Source organism: Solanum dulcamara, chromosome 7 (assembly GCF_947179165.1).
Source record: "Solanum dulcamara chromosome 7, daSolDulc1.2, whole genome shotgun sequence".
Lineage (NCBI taxonomy): Eukaryota > Viridiplantae > Streptophyta > Magnoliopsida > Solanales > Solanaceae > Solanum > Solanum dulcamara.
Window position 1 is genome coordinate 29634127 of NC_077243.1, and position 21645 is coordinate 29655771.

Below are 21645 nucleotides of genomic sequence, written 5' to 3' on the forward strand. Positions count from 1 at the left end.
ACGTACAAATTCATGAATAAAAATAAATTATTTATCAAAACAAGTTAGCACAACAATTGAAAGGCAAGCTAGAACCAAAATAATTAGCAATTAAGTTAACCAAACAGTTGAGAAATTAAGCTAGGCAAAACAATATAAAATTAAGACTGAGTGTTTGTGCCTGAGTAGTTGGTGTGGAATGAGTCCTTGTGGACAGAGTGCTTGTTGTGGATTGAGTACTTGTTAGAAGAGTTTTCTTTTTGTAGATGTCTTTGAGTAAATGCATCTATACATTTACATCTTAGTTCATTAAATTTTTAATCAAGATTAATATTGGCAGATACTGAACTTTTTAGTGTATGTTTATGTAACTTCCTATCAACAATTTCAGACGGACAAAGAACACCAATAATTTCAATTACAGAATAAATGTCTGAAACTTATCCTATTTATTCCATTGTCACCTTCTCCAAATAACACACCAAAATCAACTTCTTCCTCTTGTGTCCACGATTTGCACCACTTTTTTTTAACTAAAGTGCTCTTCCTCTTTAGACTAGCAACACTAATATTTGATTGTTGGATACTTAATTGACTTATTGATTGAGTAGCACTTTCAGAATTTATAAAAGCGATTATAACACTTCCACCAATAATTGTTGAAGCAGTTGCAGGCCTTCCACCAGTTGCTGAAGTAGTGGTAGGCCTTACATCAGCTGCACTAGCAATTACAACCGGTTAAGCACTTGTACAAATTGTTGAAGTAATGCCAGCTCTCCTAGCAATTTCAATAGTTGAAGTTTCAGTAGTGAAATTATTTATTTACATAGTCAAAAGTTTTAGCAATAAAGTAAGTATATATATATATATATATATATAAAGTACCTATCTTGCTTTTTATCTCATTGAGCTGGTTGTTCCATAGTTTTCCAATATTTCTGACAAAATAAAATTGAAAAGGTTAAAGCACAAGTTACAACAGTTGGACAACTTTTCTTGTTATGTCCAAAACTGTTGTATAGAAAAAAAATCATTTTTCTTTCTCTAGTGTTTTCAAACTACTTCTTAATAAGCTCATCATTATCTTTTCTTCTATTTTTGCTTGGTTTTCTTGGCATTCCAATAATGGTCATATTTTTCATAGGTTGAATAAATTTATTTTAGGCTTTCAAGTATGTCTATTTCTTGTAGCATTGATTAACAAATGACTCAACATACAAATTCTTGTAATGCATTGTAGTAATTTCGTGTGTACAAGAAATTTCCTTAAGTTATCGTGATTTATAACTATATAATTAACAATATATTTATATGGTGAATCATGAATCTCATAGTCAATATTACATTAAATTTCACTTCATATATGACTGCATGTTCAACATTCTCTTTATGAACTTCTACAGCCATAAGTAACACATTAATTAACCATTTTTCGGAAAACTCTCTCATTTGAGTCATCCACTTTATCACTTAGTTCTTTGAATCAAAGGTTGAATGAAATCGACTTTTATTTTTCTTAGTATAGTGATGATTGATTTGAATTTAGCTGTCAAAATTTAATTATTGAATGTCTCACACATGTTGTTTTCAACTGTGTCACACTTGTTATATTTTTTGAATAATGTCACTCATCATGCCTCTTTCTTGTACTTTCACAAAATTTTCACAATGCATTTTTCTAACGGATTCATTTCATCAAATTTTGCTTGTACGTAAACTTCAAATGGTGATTTATTCCTATATTCACCTTTTCATTGCTTCTTTTGCTTCACCCATATAAGTCTGGCACATCGTGTATGCTCATCATTTGACAGTAAATTAGTAAGTACTAGGTGAAAATCGTATTAAACAAAAATCAATGGACAAATATTAGTGTTACATAGCAAGTGCTTTAGCAAATTGAAAAAATAAATTTAATTACTAAATGTTGTTATACCTTTTGCATCAGACACCTCAATCTTTTAGCATCAATTAGCATCAACTTCAAATCATGTTTGATGCACCTAATAAATCAAGACCATATATCTTTAGATTCTTTATCAACTACTTCTCATACTACAGAGTACATCTGATATTTTCATCCTTGAAATTGTAAGACAACAATTCAAATTTACATACATCCTTTATAAATACACCATCAAAATTAATTATCCTTCTACGTACCCCTCCATCCATCCACTTTTTAATATTCCAATACAAATATATAATACTTTGTATTCTTCGATGTCCTAACATTACAATAGTTCTAGGATTAGTAGATTTCAAATCCTCAATAAAATCATACAACCTAACAAATTCCTCTATGAAATTACCAATATGATCATTCATAACATTTATTTTTGCCCTTTCACAACTTGTTTTACTGGCATACAATCCATAGTCCTGTCTTATCAATCCTTGAATTTGATGGAGCTTGATACTAAGCTCATTCATAATTATGTCTTGTAAGTCTTACTAATTCAATGGTTTACATAATTTGTTTCTTGTCTTTTTTCAGCACTTGTTGACAAGTTATATAACTTATTCGTACTCACATGCGGATATGTTTTTACCCTCGCTTTCGTGTAACTTGGATTTCTCAAATTCTTTGCACATTTATTCAGTTTCATGTAAAAATTGAAGGTTGTGTAGAACCAACTTTATATGTTATATATTTCAAGACATAATGCCTTTTGGCATTTGAAAAAAAAAAAAAACAGACGAAACCAAAATTCAAGCTCGAAATTGTGATACTACATACATTTTCTTTGTTTCTAATTTTTTTTTTCTTTTAGGAAAGTATTACAGGGAACACATCTCATCTCTTCATAGTAGGGGAAAAAAATTATGTACGATATGGGAGTGGATGTGTATCTCTTCCTCAAAGAATCTGCGCCAATGAAGAGTGTAGCTTTTTTTTAACTTTAATGCTGCATTCTGGCAGAAACCTTAACGGGGCAACCCCCAGAATCCAGTAATGTCAGGTGGACAGATATTTACCTTTGGCGTAGGATAATTAATATGTAGTCTAGAATAACTGGAAGAAAAGGCTAGTGGATCCATCACCAAATGATCTTAGATCAGCCGGTCTGACCAACGCTCTGCACAGAGGGCATGTTCTTTCTCTTTCAAACCTGACAGAAAAGGTAAATGAAGCCTTTTAGTAATTACAGGACACCAACTTGCAGTGGAAATATATAGATATAGGTCTTCCTCTGCATTTAGATGAAGTATTGCAGCAACCACGAAATAAAGCAAAGAAGTCTGATAAATGAAGTGGGCAGACAATAAATCAATAATTGTTCATCTGTTTCTGCTTCATGTACAGCATCAGCTTTTTTTAATAAGTTTCTTTCTACTTCAAGAATTATGCATATAAACACTGCTCTCTGTTTCTCCTCCTTTTTTTTCTGGGTTTCCTTGTATGCATGTAGTTTGCACAAATGACAGACTACATCTGTCACTGGCAATGCCTAATGGACCAGATAAGAAGGTAAGACAAAAACGATACATTTTGATATGAAAGTCCACCGCACAAAGAAAAATACACCTTCAGTTTCCTAAATTTTGATGGAAGGAAAGAAAACAAATTTGCAGTAGAGAAAAAAAACAATGAAGTCACAAAGTATGCAGCAAGAAAGATAAAAAACATCAGTTCAAACATCAAAAACCATTAGGCCAATTACAAAACAAAAAAGAAATGCATTGCCAAGTTATCCATGGTCAGCAAACATAGCAATAGTTACAAAAAACAGATCAAAATCAAAGAAAGAGCTAACCCCACCTTGGATTTTCCACGCTTCCTCTTAGAATAATTTGCATTATAGCATCAAACTTCTCTATCCAAATTTTATTGTAATAACAGTAGCAGAAGGAATGATCCAACGTGTAAGTGGTTATCTACATGTTTACTATGTAAAAAATCTCACATAGGTCATTGCCAAGCCAACTGTAAGGTTCTTTCCTTTTTTATTTTTTTCTGTGAATTATTGTTTTTACTTAGTTTCGCACGTAATTGTTTTTATATTTTTTCTTTAGTACAATCCGCGCATCGCACGGGTACATAATAATAGCAGAAGGAATGATCCAAAAATAAATCCCTACAGACATTTTCTACTTTTCTCCATTTAAGTTAAATTTCTTAAATAATAGCGACCCCCTTCAAAATTGGGAGTGAGACACATAAGATAATTGACAAAGCTAAAAATAAAGCCACTTCATTCTTGTTATGTTAGAAAAAATAGTAGATATAAAGCACTTGGAAATGCATTTATCAAATTAGAGGGGTTTCCTGAAAGAAGTGCTTCAGAAATACTTACCATTCGGAGACACAGTCTTCACAGAAGATGTGTTTGCAACGTAACAAAATAGGTGCATGCATCTTCTCCTGGCAAATAGCACACAGATCACCAGCCGCATTTACCTGTATACACATTTAAAAGCTAAGATTACAAGAGCTTTCAAATAAAATCAAAATCTATACGAAAATGTAATAATGGAGCGATTCCCCCCCGCTCCCTCTAAAAAAAAAAAGACATCTTACTACTCCAACTTTATCACTACCTCTGGGGAAAACAGACAAATCAGCCTTCCAGGTTCCAACTACTTCTAGGGAGCTACTGATTGCAATAAACAAATTAACCCAAGAAATAGCTAGAAAAGGAGAAAATTCCTGAAATTTGTAGCTTGAAAAAAATCTAGCGTTATCATAAAGATTTACCTTCTTATATTAAGCTAAAAGACGGCTTTCTAAAATATTTCTAGCTGAAACTACTTATTTTCTAGAGAATTCCTAGCTTTAACTCAACAAGTACTTCTAAATTTGATGATTTTAGATCTCAAATCACACTCTCCACAATCTTGACTTGGACATGTAACAAAGACAAATCCAGAAATATGATCCTATTAACGTAACCAAAGTGAGGCCTCTACACAACAAAAAGGTCAACATCTTTGCTTTAGCATGCCCTGCTTGTTTGGATGCATGAACAAGGGATGGAAAGGTCATTTCAGTGTTGAAACAATTTCATCTACTTGGAGATTCACAGTTAACTTTCCTTACAGTAAAGCCAAATATTTAATCAAATAAGAATATGCACCATTTTATAATCATCGGATACTCCCTCTATTCCAATTTGTCTGACATAGTTTGAATCGGCACGCAATCAAAGAAAACATGAAGACTTTTTAAACTTGTGATCTTAAACATGCTACATCATTTGTGTGGTTATGAACTTTTAACACTAGTGGCCAGACATACCATCACATTTGTGTGGATATAAAAAGCTCTCATCAAGTGTAAAGTTATTTTTTTAGGTATAGAAACGTGTCATTCTTTTTGGAACGGACTAATAAGGAAATAGTGTCGCAAAGCTAGAACAGGTGGAGTAAATTTTATATTACTCCTTTGTTAACACAAATCTCGTCAACACATTGTTCCCTTAGATGTTTAGAAGCCATATATGTGTTGTGTGCATGTGTACGTCAAACAAAGAAGAGATTTTAGAATTTAGCATTTGTAACACAACTTCAATTTTATCAAGTTGGAAGCACTTGGAAAAAACTGATAAAAAGTGTAAACCGGTCAACCATTATTGTAATAGAATTGCTCCAGCACTCTACTGAAGCCCTGGGAAATTGAAGGGAAATGACAATAGAACTTCTTATCAAACCACAGAAGAAAGAAAAAAATAAAAGAATAACAACCCTCGAACAAACCCCGTCATTCTCCAAGAAAGGGATGATTATGAGTAGTATTTGTTCCATTTCTCACAAGTAAAGATTTCAAATATCTGACACCTCCTTATTGTAAATATCATTGCTCCTAAGAATAAGTGTTAACAAGAAGAGAGCAAGCCAGTAACGACATAATACCTGCTCAGATGTGGCATGAGACCCATAATGGACTTCCTTTTTTGACAATGCCTTCAAAGCAGTAAAGAATGATTTTACCTAAACAACACAAACTGAGTTGTGAATACAAGGGAGAGCAGGGGGAACCAACGCCAAAACATATTTTCGGAAAACACAGAATATTGAGGTAGTGAGGGGAGGGGGAGGTTTCCCACGAAAAACTTGAATCATTAAGAAAGGAAAAACAAAATTTGTTCAGCAGAATATGATTAGTTCTAAAAAGACCTTACCTTCTCAACAAGTGAGGTAAGCTTAAACGTCAAGTACAATCCTGTTGTCAATGATGAGAAAAGGCTTCCATATTCTTTATTGAGAAAGAATCTATACCATACAGGAGTTGGTAACAACGCACGGTATAACAACAGCATGTACTCCACCAGAGTCAGCATTTGACCCTACAAGACAAACAGAATTCAATTTTCTTGCAAAAACGAATGGGAGAAAATCACTAAATTAAACACACAAGAAACTGCTTTATACTCGACCTGTCTGCGGAAATTGTGGCCCCTGCCATTCTTGTAATACAAAAGCAGCACCAACTTCAAAGCCATTGCTGCCTGCCGCACCATGGTATCTGGAAACAACAATAAATGAGGATCAATTCTTTCTGAGACTTTAATGTAACAGCTTTATACTCCCAAAAAAAGGATAGAATAGCCTGTATATTGCATAGAATACATGAACAACAGGAGAAGTATTAGGCAGCGCAAGAACCATACCATTTACCAGGATGATGAAAATAGCATGCCAGAAAGGTGGGATGACCTTTGGAGGAACCATAAGTAATGGATAGAAAAGGTCATCATTGTTATACCACCAGTAGATTCCAATAACATGAATCACAAAAACCACAAAATAACCAACAAGGACATCTATCTTTCTCTCTCCCTGCAAAAGTCAGAATTCATTATGGCAGGATTCTCACTGCTCCTTAATCTTTCTATTGAGGATAGATGAGAATAAATGTTGCAATAGAAAGAAAAACAAACTACAATTCAGCAAATGGAGCGTATATTACACCTTTAAAGCTGTCTGCTTCCGAAGAATGTCATTTGACTTGAACATGATGGCAGTTATCCAAATTGTGACAAAGAAACCTGCACTCCGAGATTAGAAACATAATAAAGAACGTGACTTGGCATAAATGAAAGTTAGCATGATATACATGTTTTTACTTATCCAAAAACAGAAGAAGACTACATGATTCATGAAAAAGATAGAAATAAGACAGGAACACTTGCAAACCAATTGAAAAAGCAATCCCAAGTCTTCATATGAAAATAGACAATCAAGAATTACTTAGAAATATTTGCATCAGCGCAATTTGGGTTAACCTAATATAGTCACCTTTTTTCTTCTCTTGGGGATGGTGTTTAACTTAAAGATATCTCAAGGAAAAGAAAAGAAAAAGAACCAAGCTTATATCAGGCATGAGTCAATTTAAATTGTCAATCATAATGCACTCTCCACGTAACAAAGGCAACAAGTGGCCCATCTACCTTGTTCTTATCCGATATACTAAGCATTTCTCAAACTTCCACCCCCATTAAAATGCCTATTTCTGTTAAAAGTTTCGTAAGATTCGTTTGGTTTCTATGCATCAGTCTGGGGAAAGTACAACCGTCAACTCTAGTAAATCTTGTTAGATAGCACAATCTAAATATATACCGTTAAACATCTCAGGGGGATGGTTTAGTAAAAAAACTAAGCATACAGAAGGAGAAAGACAAAGGGTAAGTTACACTCTCAAAGTCCTTTTGAAGTCCTTATATTTCTGAAGGCACCAGCTATGCAGCAGTCCTCATTCTCTCTATTTCTATGGGAAGGCAGAGAGCTCTAACGCTCCTGATTTAATATCAGTAAACTGACTGCAATAGGATTCATATGACGATCCTATATACAAACAAATGACAATAAAGAGGCCCAGACATTTACGTGTACATTTATGAGCTAATATATTTTTCTGTATTATACTTAAAACTTAAAAGTTTCTATTTATGAACCACAGCAACCCCAAAACACTGAAAGCAGCACAATTTCCCGAAATGGGTATAAGTAGAGATCATTAAACAAACATTACCACCTTCATCATCAAAATACAACTTTGCCTAAGCCAGCTGAAAGACTACATACAAAGGTATAAGCCCTTATTTCCCAAGCTGGCGGATAAATGTACCTTGCAAATGCTGGCGGATGAAAACAAACAAGAGAAGAAGGGAAAATGGAAGAATCTGCTCAATCCACCTAGCAACTTGCTGTATATCAAATCTTTGGTAGGAAGAATCCCTACTAGCATTACCAGCATCATCATCAGGAACCGTGGACGACGAGTCCACACCAGAACCCCTCTCCTCAACAGAACCCCCCTCCCCATCATCCTCATCCTCAGCCCCTATCCCTTGGTTCTCCCCAGCACCAATTATCCTAATTGAAACCTCCCCACTGCTACTATTACCTCCACCAACATTGGTACTGGATTCAGAATCGTTAATAACAGTATCATCAGCTACAAGAGGCTCCGTTTCTGGGTTATAGGGTCGGACCGTAAAGAGTCCGGAATACTCTAGCAAAGTGGATACAGGGGATTGGAAGAACCGCAGTGGTGTGAATTGTACTCCAAAATTCGTCAAATTGGAACTTGTGGGAGATGAAGGAGAAACATTTGCATTCTCAGAAGTATCCATCACAAGAAAATATAAAATAAAAAAAAGGGGGGTTCGGTCTTACACAGATGATTTGATCCAAGAATGGCTTTATGGGGTATTTCTTGGAGATGAAGAATAGGGTATGACACAAGAATCTCAGAAAGAAATGTTCAAAATTGTAAGAAGAGATGAAAAGAGAAGTCAGATGAGTGACAAATCTTGATATAATAATAATAATACTGACAGGGGAATAAAATATCAGAGAAAGAAAAAAAAAAGGATCTAAACAACAGAGCTTTTTAGCAGAAGAGTTATACAGAAAGAGAGGGGTTTTAGGGAACGGAACGGAAAGAAAAGTATCTGAAGAGGAGGCATTAAACATTAACGTGTAACGTAATCCTTCTTTCTTGAATAAGAGTTACATATATTGCTTGCGCACACGCTCCCTTGGAAAAATCCTCATACAAATATAATATACGGAAAAGGTCAAATATTATTTGTTTAAATATATTTTTTATTTGATATTTTCGATCTAAATATATATCCATATCATTATATTTTGACATAAATTTATCAATAATTTTAACGAATAAATATGTGTCAAACTTAAAATCAAATAACTCACCTTCAATTTTAAATTTCAATTTCATTAGAAGCCCACCCATTTAATCCATATCAAACCGAAATTATTTGATCTCAAGCACTTGTTCATCTCTTTCATTTTAAGTCATGGAAAACTAAAAGGCCTTACTAATAAAGTTAAAGTTATACTTATACTAGTATTAAGCCTCGGTCCTCACGGTAACCAATCAAACAACCAAAACCCAAGTCAATGTTTTCAATTACAAACAAAACTAACCTCTCAATATTAGCACTGTTTCGGCAAAGATTAATTGTAATGGATTTAGCTAGCAGACGCAAAGATTGAGGTCTTTCACAAAGAATCCATAAGTCAACCTTTTTGTACAATTCCATCAAGAGAGACAAAATCCTCCAGTTTTTTTTATATATATATATATAAGCAAATTACCAATTAATAGAACAATTGTACTTTAGTTGCTTAAGCGTTATTATTGAAAAATGAAGAAGAATGCAAAAGAAAAGAAGACGACGATGAAAATAAAAGATTTCAAAAGTGAAAGAAATGGGTTAAATCGATTTCCGTGGGCAAATTTATGTGTAAATATAATGAAAGGGTATATTCAGATCGAAAGTATAACGAAAAGGGTATATTCAGACCGAAAGTATAATGAAGATATATTTAAACTAATTCTAATAATAGAGAGATATAATTGACCATTTTCCGTATAATATAATACGATAAAAGTGAACAACTGGCTTGTTACATCAATAAATTCAGGATATTAATACTCATTTAACTCCTACAATTTTCAAATATTGAGTTTCAGTATTTCAAGTAATGAAGAAATGTTCAAAAAGGGAAAAGTTTAAATTTATTCCTTATCTATGTAAAATTGTCTAATTTCTACCATCCATTAATAGCTGAGAGAGATGAGAAAGAAAAATGTTTCTCTCTCGACTTACAATTAAGCGTGAGCTGACCTGTGATTTGCAGGGAATGAGGGAGGGGAGATTGTTATTATAATGTGTTCAAATGAGAAAATCTTTATAAACTGAAAAATAGAAAATAGAAACTTTAAATAGAACTATTTGAGATTACAGAATTCATCATGTGTTCTTAACAAATTTAATCTCATCACTGTATCATACTCGAGGAGGGCCAACTCTTGCCTTCAAAAATTAAGGCATATGCCTTACACCCCCAATTTTTTTGGGGGGTGGGGGTGTTCAAATTTTTATCAAGAACAAATTATGTGTTAATTATTTTTGTGAAAAAATGATTATTTACGATAAAATGAATATATACATTTTTTTAAACCATATCATTTTATTCTCCTTAACCCTATTCAAATAAAACAAATCAAGAAAATGTTGTTTTGCCTTCTTACATCCTCTTCACTAACATTCACATTATTTATTTTAAACTCCTTTTGCACTCTCTTTTTTCAAATTTTTGGTTAGTTAAATTAATACTCTGTCAAAAATATGAATCAATAATCGAAAAGTGTTGAACAAAGTGAATTGCAATTTTACTCTGTCAAAAATATGAATCAATAATCGAAAAGTGTTGAACAAAGTGAATTGCAATTTTTTTATTTCTTCTTAAATTTACAAGCATTACAACAAACATATTAAAGTAGAGTATACCAAGTTATCAAATTCTTGAATTAAATTCTATGCTCTTACTCTTATCTTTACTTAAAGTTTGTCAACTTATTATATATAGAAAATATGTTAACCATGTATATAATGATTGCCTCAATAAAAGGATGTTTTTCAACGCTAAATTGATAAAATCTTACCTAAAACTAATAATTAAAACCGAGGTCAAAAGGTCTCAAAATTGGTTATGAATTATTGCAAAGACATTATTGCAGGTTCGGTCGAACCTTGATGAAGCGGAGTCACATATGCGAACAAACACCACAGGTGCAATTACTTATGGACCAACCGACTCTGTAAGTGATTGAACTTGTAAAATATCCCACGTAGGTGAGAAGACACCAGATATCAGTGTAACGACATATTCCCGTTGTTATAAATAAGTCAATATGGAAGGAATTTGGGCCAGAAAACTTCTGAGTAGTAACTTGGAAAAATTGAGCCTAGGCCAAACTTGGACGAAATCTGAGTCAGGTGAGGTCTGGGGTAATCCGATAGTGGTTGAGTGATTCTAATATGAATTCGATCATTTGAGTTGATAGCTAAGGCATTAAGGAGTCTGTACAGCTTTACGAAATCAAATTCGGGCAAGTACAACTCCCATAATTTATCTTGGAGTGAAGTATTGATTTTAGAACGTCAAGGATTAGGAGTGTGTTGCGAAATGACGATTTGAAATGCGAGTTACGAGTTTTTGTTCTCATGCAACTCGCCACGGTGGGATTATTCTCTCTATGGTGGGGCCACCATGGCAGGGTAAGTGGCGCCATGGCAAGACAGATGCGACTTTAAATGGGAAAAAGTCTCAAAATTATTTTTATTCCTCCCAGTTCGTTCTTGAGAGACCATAAGCGATCTAGGGCGATATTTATTTAGTTTTCCACAAACTTTCATTCTAAAGACAAGTTAATCGCTCCCCTAAATTATATTTTGATTCTTAAAACCTAGAATTCATGGTAAATATCTTAGGCGAGGATTCTTGGCCTTAATTTAATGGTGGAAAAAGACCTAGTTGGGGGAAGATGATAATGAAAGTGGCCAAGGATTAGGATTGTGATGTAGTTCGAATATTATAGGCCATTATTTGTTGATTCCTTATAATTGTTGTTTTTAGACCAAGAACAAGATAAGAGGCTTCGGAAAGGGAAGCTCCAGCTCTTTAGAGTTTCAAAATCTTGGTTTCGAGGTAGCTGATGATTTATTTTTCTTTTTGTGTTATATGTGTTTGTTAACTGCAGTTGATAGTATTACATGCATGTATGTGACTAGGGAAGATGTAATGAACTTGATGAAATGACTATTCATGAACAATTGCATGCAATGAACCTGTTACTTGATTGTTGAGTATGTGAACTATTTGTTGTGGATTATGATTGTAATATCGGATCGGGTGTCATATTTTGACACATTGGATCGGGTGTCACATTTTGATACATATTGGATCAGGTGTCATGTTCCAACATATATTGGATTAGCTGTCATATTTTGACATATATTGAATCGGATGTCACGTTCCGACATATATTGGATCAGGTACCACGCCTGTACAAACTAACAGTTTGGAAATGGATTCCATGACAGGACCATTGTTAACTGTGATATTTGATATTGAACTATGAAATTGTTATTTCGTATGAAATGATCATTGGTAACGTGTTTTGGTATATGTCTGTCCTTATTATGTTATGGTTACTTGTATATGTTTCACTTACTGGACTGGCTGCATAATTCTACCAGTACACCATTATTTATGTGTATCGATACTGCACTTGCTCTTTCCTTGTTGAGTACAGGGCATCTTCAAGCGGCTGTTGATAGACCTCGATTAGAAGACCACTGACTATTCAAGATTCAAGTGTGAGCTAGTTCTTCAGGCTGCTGTGGATTCTTTTAGGATCTTTTCCATTCCTTTCAGACTTAGACCTTTCAGACTTTATTTTATATTATTGTTTTTGGGTTTGTATCCCTTACTCTTAGACTTGTTACTTAGTAATTTTGGTATAATGATTTTTAGGTTTTAGGGGTTGACTTCCGCATGTTTTGACCATACTATGCTTGTTATTTGAATTTATTTCTTGATTTTATGGAAAAACAACTTAAAACTTATATAAATCCGATTTCCACATCTTTTATGCCTACTTTTGTGTTAGGATGCTAGTTTAGGGAGTAGTTTTGATTCTCCCACCAGGGTTAGTGTGGGTTCCACTTATGACCCGTTTTGAATCGTAACAAAGTTGGTATCAGAGCCGTAGGTTCATTGACCTCGTTGTATAAAACTATTATAGTAGATTCTTACAGAATGGTATGGAGACATTTGTACTTTTCTTCAAGAAGCTACGAGATTTTAGGAAATCTTTCTATCTTATTCTCCCTCTTGTTATAACTTGATTCCAATTGATATCTGGTGATCCAAATTGGTATCTAACCTATTTCACTCTCTTGTACGAGATGGTTAATATGAAATACAATGGTGTCCAACCCCCAACTCCCATTAATGAGCAAGAGGAAAAACCAATAGTTAGATGGCGTGGATATGGCAGGGGTAGAAGAAGAGGACAGGGTAGAGGCTGAGGAAGGGCAGTACCCGCCAGGGGTAAAGCTCAAGCTGAGAATGTCCCGCAAGAAGAGGCCCCTCCCGCACTCCAGGATGAAGTGGAAAAGAATGTAGAATTAGAGGTGGAGGAAGATGTTGGGTAGGAGGAGCATGCAGAGGCTGAGGCTGCAGGACTTCCCCTTTGGACCCAGCTATAGCTCAGCAGATCATAGATTTTCTGAGAGGGTTGGTCGGCACTAGAGCCATTCCCACAGTGTCCGTTTCTCAAGCTCCAGTTGCTCGTCTTGTTGGTGCTGCAGTCCCTCAAATAGATGGAGCATTAGGCACTAATGCCTTCTTCCATCCACTTCTAGCCCAGTGATGACTGACATTGAGCACGAGATGCTGATTAATTTTTTGAAGTTGAAGCCTCCAGTGTTTCAGGATTCTGAGAGCGAGGATGCCTATGAGTTCATCCTGAACTTCTATGAGAGACTTCATAAGTTGGGCATAGTGCATTAGCATGGAGTTAAGTTCGTGACCTTCCAGCTTCAAGGCGAAGCTAAGTGGTAGATATCCTTTATGGAATGTTGATCCCAAGTTTTACATCAACTCACTTGGGTTTAGTTCCATGCCTTATTTTTAGAGATGTATGTGCCCAAGACTCTGAGAGATTGCAAGGAGGATGAGTTTCTGGCTCTCGAGCAGGGTGACATGAATGTGGCTGCTTATAAGGTTAAGTTCCATGCTTTGTTCAGATATTCTACACATTTGGTAGCTACAGAGGAGGAGAGAATCGGTTTGTTCATCAAGGAATTGAATCCCGAGTTACAGGTATTATTTGTTCCCATGACCTCTACAAGTAGAAGCTTTAACAAAGTGACAGACTTTATGAAGAAAGTAGTAGTAGTTCGATGGGATGAACAGGACAAGTCTTTGACTACGAAGCCCAAGAATAGAGGTAATTTCAATGGTTCTTACTTTAGGGTTCAGGTAGGCCAACATTAGCAGCGTAGCCAATTTAGTCAGCCATGCCCGCTTCTACAGGTGGTTACTCAGGGACTCCATAATAGAATTCTACTCAGGATGGTCAGGAAGATTCTTTTGCATCAAGCAGCAGGTCATACCTTGACCGCAATTATTATATTTATGAGGAACCAGGGCACATGAGGAGAAATTGCCCTTACTCTCATATGACTGATCGATCTTGTGCAGCAGCAAACCAAAGAAGTGGTATTTGTAGGCAGAGGTAATAATGGTAGAGGACATTCATAAGGTGTGCGAGAATGAAATTAGAGAGGTCGTGGATGCCATGGAAATGATAATCCGGGTAGAGGATCAGTGCAGCCAGCCAGAGAGGTTTCTCGTAGGATGACAAGGCACAATTTTATGCTTTTTCAAGTAAGACAGGGGTTGAGGCGTCTGATGCAATGATCACAGGTACTATTCTTGTCTCTGACCGGATGGCTACTGTCTTATTTGATTGGGATTCTACTTACTCATATGTGTCAGTATAGTTTGCCTTGGGCTTTGATATGATTTATAATGTGCTTGATGATCTCATCCATGTTTCTACCTCAGTTGGAGAGTCTGTTGTTACCCATGTCTATCGTAATTGTCCTGTTATGTTTATGGGTTTTCAGACTTGGGTTGATTTGGTGATTCTGGATATGACTGATTTTGATGTGATCTTAGGCATGACTTGGTTGCCCCCAAATTTTATTATGCTCAACTGTAGTGCTAAGACTGTGACTCTAGAGATTTCGGATAGGAAAAGGTTAGAGTGGGAAGAGGTGTATAAACCTAAGCCAGCTAAGGTCATATCTTTCATCCGAGATGGAAAATTGGTGGGGCAAGGTTGTTTAGCGTACTTACCTCATATTTGGGATGTCGAAGTACAATCCCCCTATATTGAGTCTATTCTTGTAGTGTCTGAATTTAAGAAGGTGTTTCCTACTTTTGCCTTGAATGCCTCCAGATAGAGATATAGATTTTTGTATTGACTTGGAGCAGGAAACTCGTCCAGTCTTTATTCCTCCTTATCGCATGGCTCCAACAGAATTAAGAAGCTTAAGGCTCAAATCCAACAACTCTTTGATAAAGGTTTTATCTGCCCCAGTGCTTCCCCGTAGGGTGCTTTGATCTTGTTTGTTAAGAAAAATAATAGTAGTATGAGGATGTACATAGACTATCGGTAGTTGAATAGGGTCACCATTCAAAATAAGTATATGTTGCCTCATATAGATGATCTCTTTGACAAGTTTCAAGGTGTATCAATATTTTCTAAAATTGATCTAAGGTCTAGCTACCGCAAACTGAAGATTAGGCTTGAGGATGTACCTAAAATAACATTCATAACTCTGTATGGGCATTATGAGTTTTTAGTAATATTGTTTGGGTTGACCAATGCACCTGCAGTCATCATGAGTTTGATGAATGAGGTGTTCAAAACGTTCCTAGATTCTTTTGTAATTATGTTCATAGATGATATTTTGTTATATTTGAAGAGTAAGAAAGAGCATGCAAACCATTTTCGTATTATTCTAGGTGTCCTGGGGAAACAAAAATTGTATGCAAAATTTTTTAAGTGTGAATTCTTGTTGTGTTCTATGGCCTTTTAGGGGCATATGGTGTTAAAAGAAGAGGTGATGGTAGATCTCCAAAAGATTGAAGCAGTCAAGAACTAGGTCTAGCCTAGTTTTATGACTGAAGTTAGGAGTTTTGTGGGGCTTGCCAGCTACTATAGGCGGTTCGTGAAAAACTTTGCCTCAATTGCCATACACTTTACTAGGATAACTCAAAAGGAAGTATTGTTTGAGTGGACTGAAAAATGTGAAGAGAACTTCCAAAAGCTCAAGACTCTTTTAACCACGACACCTATTCTGACATTGTCAGTTGGAAGTAAAGATTTCATTATTTATTGTGATGCTTCACATTCGGACTTGGGTGATGTGTTGATGCAGGATAAGAATTTCATAGCTTATTCCTTGTGGTAGTTAAAGGTTTATTAGAGAAACTACCCAACACATGATTTAGAGTTGGCAGTAGTAGTATTTTCTCTCAAGATTTGACGACATTATCTGCATGGTGTCAAGTATGAAATGTTTACTGATCATCGCAAACGCTATCATATTTTCACTCAAAAAGACTTGAATCTGAGACAATGAAGGTGGATAGATCTACTTAAAGATTATGATGTCACTATCCAGTATCATTTAGGTAAGACTAATGTGGTGGCAGACACATTGAGTGAGAAACCGGTTAGTATAGGCGGTCTAGCTTGTTTGGGTGTTTCTAAGCGACCCTTAGCTAGGGAGATTCAAACTTTGAAACCCAAGTTGTATTGAGGTTAGTCCCACTTTCATTAAAGATATTAAGGCTAATCAATTTGAAAATGAGAGTTTGAATGATCTTAAAAGGAAGACGATGTCGGGTAAGGCACAAGATGTTGCTTTTGATGCAGGTAGGGTGCTCAGTTTTAGGGAAATGATTGTGCTCCCTGAGTGGATGCCTTGATTCAGAAGGTGTTTACAGAGTCTCATGGTTTACAGTATTCTATCCATCTGGGTGTGACCAAGATGTACTGAGATTTGAAGCAGTTATACTAATGGTCTGGCATGAAGAAAGATATAGCCGAGTTTATGGCAAAGCATCAAAATTGTGCATCCAGGGTCGACAAAGATGTATCATCACCTTAGATGTTTATACTGGTGGAATGGCATGAAGAAGGATATAGCAAAGTTTGTAGCCCAGTGCCTAAACTGCCAACAAGTTAAAATTGAGCATCAGAAGCCTGGCGGACTATTACAAGAGATAGAAATCCCGACTTGGAAGTGGGAAGCAATTAATATGGATTTTATTACAGGCTTACCTCGCACTCCACGGAAGTATGATTCCATATGGGTGATTGTAGATAGGCTGACAAAATCAGCCCACTTTCTTCCGGTTAGAACTACATATTCAGCGGAGGACTATGCAAGGTTATATATCAAAGAGATAGTAAGACTTAATGGGATTCCCATATCTATTATCTCAGACAGAGGGGCTCAGTTTACAGCTAGCTTCTGGAGATCATTTCAGAAGGGATTGGGAACACAAATAAATCTTAGTACAGCATTTCACCCTCAGACTGATGGACAGGCTGAACGCACTATTCAGACGCTAGAAGATATGTTACGGGCCTGTATTATTGACTTTAGAGGTAGTTGGGATGACCATCTGCCACTTATTGAGTTTGCCTATAATAACAGCTACCATTCTAGCATTCAGATGGCACCGTATGAGGCTTTATATGGCAGGAAGTGCAGGTCACCTATTGGTTGGTTTGATGTTGGTGAGGCTAAGTTAATCGGACCCGATATGATTCAACAAGCTGTTGATAAGGTCAAGCTTATTTGGGAAAGGTTATTAGTAGCCCAGAGTCGACAGAAATCATATGCAGATAATCGACGTCGACCCTTAGAGTTTCAGGTTAGTGATTGGGTGTTTTTGAAGGTGTCACCCATAAAGGGGGTAATGAGATTCGGTAAGAAAGGAAAGCTTAGCCCGCGCTACATTGGCCCTTATCAGGTTACTCATAGAATAGGCAAGGTTGCATATGAGTTGGACCTACCATCTGATTTGGAAGCAGTGCACCCTGTTTTTCACGTGTCGATGCTTCGCAAATGCATTGGTGATCCTTCTAAAGTATTCCCCATGGGTGATATCCAGGTGACGGAGGATCTTTCTTACGAGGAAAACCCTATAGCTATACTTGATCGCCAAGTCAGAAGGTTACGTACTAAGGATGTGGCTTCCGTCAAAGTATTGTGGCGAAATAACAATAGAGAAGAGATGACCTGGGAAGCCGAGGAAGAGATGAAGGATAAGTATCCTCACTTATTTTCTACGCCTACAGGTAATCTAAACCTCTCGATTAATTATATTGATTGACATATGAAACTATTTGTTGTTGCAAAAAAAAAAGACTATTCCCCCAAATTTCTTATAAGACTTTATGAGGCGGGTTTAACATTCGAGGACGAATGTTCTAAAGGGGGGAAGAATGTTACATTTCGTATTTTTGCATTTTGGATTATTCGTAAGCTAACGATTATAAATTCAAGGGCTTTTAATTTTGAATTTTAAAAGGACATGATTTGTTGTAGATGCCAAGTTATATGAATAATTTATATGTAGTAAAATACATCTCAAGAAGGACCCTTAAGCCGAATCAAAATAGAAGCCATCAAATATGTTTTTCTTAAAGTTACGTTTCGGGTAAGCTGACTTCGGGAGGCCATAACCTCTTTATAATTTGAGAATTTGGGAAAACTCTCAACATGAAAGTTGTAGATAATTGAAATATCTTTCCAACCATAGGTCGTGGGACAAAATGTGATATCGGAGTAATAAGATATAGACGTTTTAAGTCTGACAGGCCAAACTAAATAGTGAATTCGGCCCAACCCAATTCTAATTCGGGTCAGGCCCAATACCCACGAAATTAATCAAAATTCTATGTCTTCCTTCATAGTTTAGACCAAGAAATATCTGGAAATTTCCAGAGAGAGTAAGATAAGGGAAAGCTAGAGAGAAACACCAACATCCACCACAATTAAAGCCCCGAATCTCAAAGCTCTTGAAGAGAAAATTGTTGTACGTCGCTTTGGCTTCAATTTGAGCTAGATATCATCCAATAAGGAGAAGATTTTATGTGGTGCTGCAAATTTAAGGTAATATTAAAGTCTCCTTTTCATTGTTAACAAGTTTAGTTAGAGTTTTAACGGATTAGAACGGAGAAAATAGTGTTATAAACTAGTTTGGTGATTTGTTGAGATTTATGGGTTAAAGGGTTGTTTTAGGTAGATTAAATGGAGGAAATTAGGTTAGTGATGATGTATAATAATGGTTGATATTGTTTTGATGTTGTTGATGAGTTGTTGTTCTTGAATTTGGAGGAAAAAGGTGTATGAAGATTGTGAATGTTCAAACCCGTTTTTGGAATTGAGTAGCTGGTAGTAATTCTGGAATATCTCATTGTGTAGACCTTCGATTTTAGATATTAAACATGTTTTGGAAAGATAATACACGTACCTACAACTATTATGTTTATGTCTTAGTCTATATCTGCTGTTATTATGTCGAAAACTGAGCATGAATCATAAGACAAATTCTGTCCAGATTCTGGATTGAAAATTCCTTCATGTATAGCTGTTCGTATTTTGATGATATCTCTTTGTAGAAAATGAATTTTGAGTTGATTTCTTTTGCATTGGAAACTTAAGACAGAGATCTAAATGTTTCATGAAGGTTATAAAGTCCAGTTTTGCCGTTTTCATTTTCAAAATTTAGATACAACGTGAGGTACTTGACTTTCCGAATTTACTGCTTTGGTAACATGAATAATAAATCTTATTTTGTGTCAATATTTTGGATTGTTGATGTTGGTTGATGATTATATGGCTGGTTTGAAAGTGGGAAAAGTGAGTGGTATAGGGGAGGTGCTGTCCAATTTTTTTTAGAAATAACCTACTAACGATAGACTACGTTTTATTCTTGTCCATGGCTTAATCATAGTGCTTAACGTTTTAATATAGGTTGAGACAATATTGGACAACATATACGTATAAACGCTAAAGGTATGTAAAGTTAACATTTTCTTCTTTTGGCATGATCCATATGAAACGAACGAATGGCGTATGCTTAAATTCCAAATAAACTCTTATTCGTAGATATACTCGGATGGCTACCGTTCTTGATTTTCAAAATTTATATTGTTATGTCTTGACTCATGTGTATAATTCCAGCCATCCTAGTTGGTATAACTCATGTTGTGGTATAATTTATATTTTAGTATAATCCATAATTAGTGTGATTTATAATGACTATTGTCTTGGTTTTCAAATGATGGTCTGTTTTGCTTATTCTATTAAGTCTCCGATAATGATTAAATTTCACAAGGTTGCTAATGATATCTTATTCGTGCATGTTGTTATGGTATTATTCACCGAGTCCTACGATAGGCCGGGTATGTTATCATGTATGGATTCCACTACATTATTCACCGAGTCCCTTACTAGAGGGCCGGGTACGTGATATGATAATATGATATTATAATGATATGACGATATGATTATGGCACTGAGTCCCATAATGGGCCGGGTACGGTATCAGTGTACACTACTCTATTCACCGAGTTCCTTGCTAGAGGGCCGGGTATGGTATATATATACATATGACGATATATTGATATAATTGTGATACCGAGTCCCATAACGGGCCAGGTACGATATATGATGATGATATGCATGTCTTTATTTTATAACACAGGTATAGTGATTTATTGATTATGATACTTGACTCCTGAATCTTTATTTCAGATGTGATCTCCTTTACGATATTTTATGCTTTATATACTCGGTACATATTTCGTACTGACCCCCTTCTTCGGGGGGCTGCGTTTCGTGCCCGCAGGTACAGATACTTATTTTGGAGAGCCTCCACCTTAGGATTCTACTCAACGGGTTGAAGTGCTCCATTGTCTCGGAGCCTAAACTTTTGGTACTAATCCTTATAATGTATATATTTGTGTATTTTGGGGGTACGGCGGGGCCCTGTCTCGTCATATGCTATTGTTAATCCTCTTAGAGGTCTGTAGACACATGAGTGGATTGTATGTAGATATTGTCTGATGTACTAGTATGGCATATGTTTTTGGACATTTACATTCGGAGTGAAAGCCTTGTCGGCTTACGTATTATATTATCTTATTTTTGACAATTAAGACTCCCCAAGAAATAGCTAATTTTGGTATATATATAAGTGACAGTTTGAGATAACGTGCTACCCATATAAATTCTATATTGTGTTTAATTGTCGATTGACAAAAGATAATATGTGTGTATACGAGTGTCCAATTCGGACACTAGTCACGGCCTACGGGGCTAGGTCGTGACAAAAGTGGTATCAGAGCAGTTCATCCTCGGAATGTCTACAGACCGTGTCTAGTAGAGTCTTGTTTATCGGTGTGTTGTGCACCACATCTATAAACAGGAGGCTACAGGACATTTAGGATGTTATCATTTCTTTTACTTTAAATCGTGCGATAGAGCTATATTATCAGGATAATTTCTCCCTAACATACTATTATATTTACAGCGATGCCTCCAAGAAAAGCGACAGCTGCCCAAAAGGGAAAGTCAGTAGTAGGAGAGACTAGTCGGACCCCGAGGATTACTAGGGCCCGTGCCCAGTCTATGCCTGAGGTTGTGCTCCAGTCGGCGAGCTGTACTACGCCGCCATATGAGGAGAGAGCAGCAGCAACTGACACTATGGATCGGGGGGTTGCTTCACCGCCAGCTCCAGAGGCTC

The 21645-nt window shown here is 35.9% G+C and overlaps 1 protein-coding gene across 2 annotated transcripts; it reads right to left on the reverse strand.

Moving 5' to 3' along the window:
* Positions 1-411: 411 nt before the first annotated feature.
* LOC129896325 (uncharacterized) lies at positions 412-8933 on the reverse strand. Of its 2 annotated transcripts, XM_055972189.1 has the most exons (11): positions 8048-8933; positions 6892-6968; positions 6591-6759; positions 6357-6445; positions 6102-6266; positions 5833-5910; positions 4278-4381; positions 2959-3092; positions 1916-2848; positions 865-917; positions 412-757 (listed from the first exon to the last, which is right to left on the reverse strand). In XM_055972189.1, exons 1-8 carry the CDS (start codon positions 8553-8555, stop codon positions 2987-2989), a joined length of 1296 nt encoding a protein of 431 aa, XP_055828164.1. In that variant the 5' UTR covers positions 8556-8933; the 3' UTR covers positions 412-757; positions 865-917; positions 1916-2848; positions 2959-2986. The 2 variants fall into 2 exon arrangements, with proteins under 2 accessions (XP_055828164.1, XP_055828163.1); XM_055972188.1 differs by having other exon boundaries at positions 1916-3092; positions 8048-8932.
* Positions 8934-21645: the final 12712 nt, after the last annotated feature.